The 4,944-nt window shown below is 48.6% G+C and overlaps 1 protein-coding gene across 1 annotated transcript; it reads left to right on the top strand.

Annotated features, from left to right (window-relative positions):
• The first annotated feature begins 1,128 nt into the window (after positions 1-1,128).
• LOC144930819 (uncharacterized) lies at positions 1,129-3,125 on the top strand. The gene is made up of 2 exons (XM_078854175.1): positions 1,129-1,925; positions 2,513-3,125. Exons 1-2 carry the CDS (start codon positions 1,343-1,345, stop codon positions 3,052-3,054), a joined length of 1,125 nt encoding a protein of 374 aa, XP_078710301.1. The 5' UTR covers positions 1,129-1,342; the 3' UTR covers positions 3,055-3,125.
• The last annotated feature ends 1,819 nt before the right edge of the window (positions 3,126-4,944 follow it).

The following is a 4,944-nucleotide window of genomic DNA, read 5'->3' as shown; positions in this document are numbered from 1 at the left end:
GGACTAGATGACCTCTTGAGGTCTCTTCCAACCCTAATCTTCTATGATTCTATCTCTATCACCTGAGTTTCAATTAAAGGGAATTAGATTTTCAGTCTGATTAATATTTGTCCATACCACATGCCATTTGAGATTGTGAATTGTATCTGACAATCCTCTGGACTTCTCAATGTGGGGTTTAAACAATAACAACAATTAAAAAAAAAACAATACTGTTACCCACTTAAGTAGCCAAAACCTCCTGGATGGATCACATCAGTCTTAAAAAAGTTTGAGTTTATGCACAATGTATTGCTGTAAAGCTTTTTCTGCTTCCAATTAGTGTGCAGAATTTCTGGAATGGTGGGTATTTTTTTAATATTTCCAGTGCATGAATCACAAAAAGCAGTGTCCATAACTTATCATTAAAGCAAAAGGAGACATATATATCACCCACCCAGATATAACATGCTCTTAAGTGGATGGATGAATCTCCTCCAGAAAAGCTAATTTGGCTCTTTAAAAAGGGGGATGGGTATAAACTAAACTGGTGCAAATTGTACTGTATTTTGATAAATCATCACTGCACTGGAGATCTGCATCACCATCTGAAGATCTGGCCCAGCAGTCCAAACCTGTCATCTTCAAATGGCATTTCACAACTGTCCTGGAAATCTCATGAAAACACAGGTTCTAATGGTATTAAGGCAATCCTCCACTGCTAGTCCTGGACTGAATCAGGGAGTACAAAATCATGCAAAAATTATATACAATGGATGTGGAAATAATACTGATCATGGTGGTAGGAAGTTAGTAGATCTTTTCAGACTGTCAGGGTTCAGCTCCAGTGCTGAGCAAAGGGTTAGGTTAGTTCTTCCTTTATCTGAACATGTTTATCTATTCCTCCTACAAAGGCAGTAACAGGAGAATAATACCCCGTTCCCCTCATTCTCTTGCCCCACTACAAACCACGTGTTCCAGTGATGGTAACTGTGAAAACACTGTAAGCCCTGGTCTACACTAGGACTTTAGGTCGAATTTAGCAACGTTAAATCGATTTAAACCTGCACCCGTCCACACAGTGAAGCCCTTTATTTCGACTTAAAGGGCTCTTAAAATCGATTTCCTTACTCCACCCCTGACAAGTGGATTAGCGCTTAAATCGACGTTACCAGCTCGAATTTGGGGTACTGTGGACACAATTCGATGGTATTGGCCTCCGGGAGCTATCCCAGAGTGCTCCATTCTGACCGCTCTGGACAGCACTCTCAACTCAGATGCACTGGCCAGGTAGACAGGAAAAGAACCGCGAACTTTTGAATCTCATTTCCTGTTTGGCCAGCGTGGCAAGCTGCAGGTGACCATGCAGAGCTCATCAGCACAGGTGACCATGATGGAGTCCCAGAATCGCAAAAGAGCTCCAGCATGGACCGAACGGGAGGTACGGGATCTGATCGCTGTTTGGGGAGAGGAATCCGTGCTATCAGAACTCCGTTCCAGTTTTCGAAATGCCAAAACCTTTGTGAAAATCTCCCAGGGCATGAAGGACAGAGGCCATAACAGGGACCCGAAGCAGTGCCGCGTGAAACTGAAGGAGCTGAGGCAAGCCTACCAGAAAACCAGAGAGGCGAACAGCCGCTCTGGGTCAGAACCCCAAACATGCCGCTTCTATGATGAGCTGCATGCCATTTTAGGGGGTTCAGCCACCACTACCCCAGCTGTGTTGTTTGACTCCTTCAATGGAGATGGAGGCAATACGGAAGCAGGTTTTGGGGACGAAGAAGATGATGATGAGGAGGAGGTTGTAGATAGCTCACAGCAAGCAAGCGGAGAAACCGGTTTTCCCGACAGCCAGGAACTGTTTCTCACCCTAGACCTGGAGCCAGTACCCCCCGAACCCACCCAAGGCTGCCTCCTGGACCCAGCAGGCGGAGAAGGGACCTCTGGTGAGTGTACCTTTTAAAATGCTATACATGGTTTAAAAGCAAGCATGTGAAAGGATTACTTTGCCCTGGCATTTGCGGTTCTCCTAGATGTAGTCCTAAAGCCTTTGCAAAAGGTTTCTGGGGAGGGCAGCCTTATTTCGTCCTTCATGGTAGGACACTTTATCACTCCAGGCCAGTAACACATACTCGGGAATCACTGTAGAACAAAGCATTGCAGTGTATGTTTGCTGGCATTCAACCAAAATCCGTTCTTTCTCTCTCTGTGTTATCCTCAGGAGAGTGAGATATAATTCATGGTCACCTGGTTGAAATAGGGTGCTTTTCTTCAGGGACACTCAGTATAGCCCATTCCTGCTGGGCTGTTTGCCTGTGGCTGAACAGAAATGTTCCCCACTGTTAGCCACAGGGAGGGGGGAAGGTTGAGGGGGTAGTCACGCGGTGGGAGGAGGCAAAATGCGACCTTGTAACGAAAGCACATGTGCTATGTATGTAATGTTAACAACAAGGTTTACCCTGAAAGAGTGTAGCCACTGTTTTATAAAATGTGTCTTTTTAAATACCGCTGTCCCTTTTTTTTTCTCCACCAGCTGCATGTGTTTCAATGATCACAGGATCTTCTCCTTCCCAGAGGCTAGTGAAGCTTAGAAAGAAAAAAAAACGCACTCGCGATGAAATGTTCTCCGAGCTCATGCTGTCCTCCCACACTGACAGAGCACAGACGAATGCGTGGAGGCAAATAATGTCAGAGTGCAGGAAAGCACAAAATGACCGGGAGGAGAGGTGGAGGGCTGAAGAGAGTAAGTGGCGGGCTGAAGAGAGTAAGTGGCGGGCTGAAGACAGGGCTGAAGCTCAAATGTGGCGGCAGCGTGATGAGAGGAGGCAGGATTCAATGCTGAGGCTGCTGCAGGACCAAACCAGAATGCTCCAGTGTATGGTTGAGCTGCAGCAAAGGCAGCTGGAGCACAGACTGCCACTGCTGCCCCTCTGTAACCAACTGCCCTCCTCCCCAAGTTCCATAGCCTCCACACCCAGACGCCCAAGAACGCGGTGGGGGGGCCTCCAGCCAACCAGCCACTCCACAACAGAGGATTGCCCAAAAAAAAGAAGGCTGTCATTCAATAAATTTTAAAGTTGTAAACTTTTAAAGTGCTGTGCTTAAAGTGCTGTGTGGCATTTTCCTTCCCTCCTCCACCACCCCTCCTGGGATACCTTGGTAGTCATCTCCCTATTTGTGTGATGAATGAATAACGAATGCATGACTGTGAAGCAGCAATGACTTTATTGCCTCTGCAAGCGGTGATTAAAGGGAGGAGGGGAGGGTGGTTAGCTTACAGGGAAGTAGAGTGAAGCAAGGGGCGGGGGGTTTCATCAAGGAGAAACAAACAGAACTTTCACACTGTAGCCTGGCCAGTCATGAAACTGGTTTTCAAAGCTTCTCTGATGCGTACCGCGCCCTCCTGAGCTCTTCTAACCGCCCTGGTGTCTGGCTGCGCGTAACCAGCAGCTAGGCGATTTGCCTCAACCTCCCACCCCGCCATAAACGTCTCCCCCTTACTCTCACAGATATTGTGGAGCACACAGCAAGCAGTAATAACAGTGGGAATATTGGTTTCGCTGAGGTCTAAGCGAGTCAGTAAACTGCGCCAGCGCGCCTTTAAACGTCCAAATGCACATTCTACCACCATTCTGCACTTGCTCAGCCTGTAGTTGAACAGCTCCTGACCACTGTCCAGGCTGCCTGTGTACGGCTTCATGAGCCATGGCATTAAGGGGTAGGCTGGGTCCCCAAGGATACATATAGGCATTTCAACATCCCCAACAGTTATTTTCTGGTCTGGGAAGAAAGTCCCTTCCTGCAGCTTTTGAAACAGACCAGAGTTCCTGAAGATGCGAGCGTCATGCACCTTTCCCGGCCATCCCACGTTGATGTTGGTGAAACGTCCCTTGTGATCCACCAGAGCTTGCAGCACTATCGAAAAGTACCCCTTGCGGTTTATGTACTCGCCGGCTTGGTGCTCTGGTGCCAAGATAGGGATATGGGTTCCGTCTATAGCCCCACCACAGTTAGGGAATCCCATTGCAGCAAAGCCATCCACTATGACCTGCACATTTCCCAGGGTCACTACCCTTGATATCAGCAGATCTTTGATTGCGTGAGCTACTTGCATCACAGCAGCCCCCACAGTAGATTTGCCCACTCCAAATTGATTCCCAACTGACCGGTAGCTGTCTGGTGTTGCAAGCTTCCACAGGGCTATCGCCACTCGCTTCTCAACTGTGAGGGCTGCTCTCATCCTGGTATTCATGCGCTTCAGGGCAGGGGAAAGCAAGTCACAAAGTTCCATGAAAGTGCCCTTACGCATGCGAAAGTTTCGCAGCCACTGGGAATCGTCCCAGACCTGCAACACTATGCGGTCCCACCAGTCTGTGCTTGTTTCCCGAGCCCAGAATCGGCGTTCCACAGCATGAACCTGCCCCATTAGCACCATGATGCATGCATTGGCAGGGCCCATGCTTTCAGAGAAATCTGTGTCCATGTCCTGATCACTCACGGGACCGCGCTGACGTCGCCTCCTCGCCCGGTATCGCGTTGCCATGTTCTGGTGCTGCATATACTGCTGGATAATGCGTGTGGTGGTTGATGTGCTCCTAATTGCCAAAATGAGCTCAGCGGCCTCCATGCTTGCCTTGGTATGGCGTCCGCACAGAAAAAAGGCGCGGAACGATTGTCTGCCGTTGCTCTGACGGAGGGAGGGGCGACTGACGACACCGCTTACAGGGTTGGCTTCAGGGAGCTAAAATCAACAAAGGGTGTGCCTGTACATAAAGGAGTATTTCAGGCAGGACTGCACGGAGGGTTCCAATAAGAAATGGTGCACCAAAGTTATCGTTGTTATTGGAACAAGGAGGTTAGCCTGGCCTCTGATTGATACATGGCTAGATTAACCTCGCTGCGCCTTCTCTGTGACTGACTGCAGTGTGATCTAGACAGGGGAGGAGGAAAATGAGTACAAAACAA

Source organism: Lepidochelys kempii, chromosome 8 (assembly GCF_965140285.1).
Source record: "Lepidochelys kempii isolate rLepKem1 chromosome 8, rLepKem1.hap1, whole genome shotgun sequence".
Lineage (NCBI taxonomy): Eukaryota > Metazoa > Chordata > Testudines > Cheloniidae > Lepidochelys > Lepidochelys kempii.
The sequence above is the reverse complement of the archived record's forward strand: the minus strand, read 5'-3'. Positions and strand labels throughout refer to the sequence as shown.

What these genes read in the sequence shown, in the direction of transcription:
- LOC144930819 (XM_078854175.1), top strand. Translation starts at nt 1,343, where the DNA reads ATGCAGAGCTCATCAGCACAGGTGACCATGATGGAGTCCCAGAATCGC. An exon ending in AGGCGGAGAAGGGACCTCTG is followed by an intron (nt 1,926 to 2,512) that starts GTGAGTGTACCT and finishes TTTCTCCACCAG; the next exon opens with CTGCATGTGTTTCAATGATC.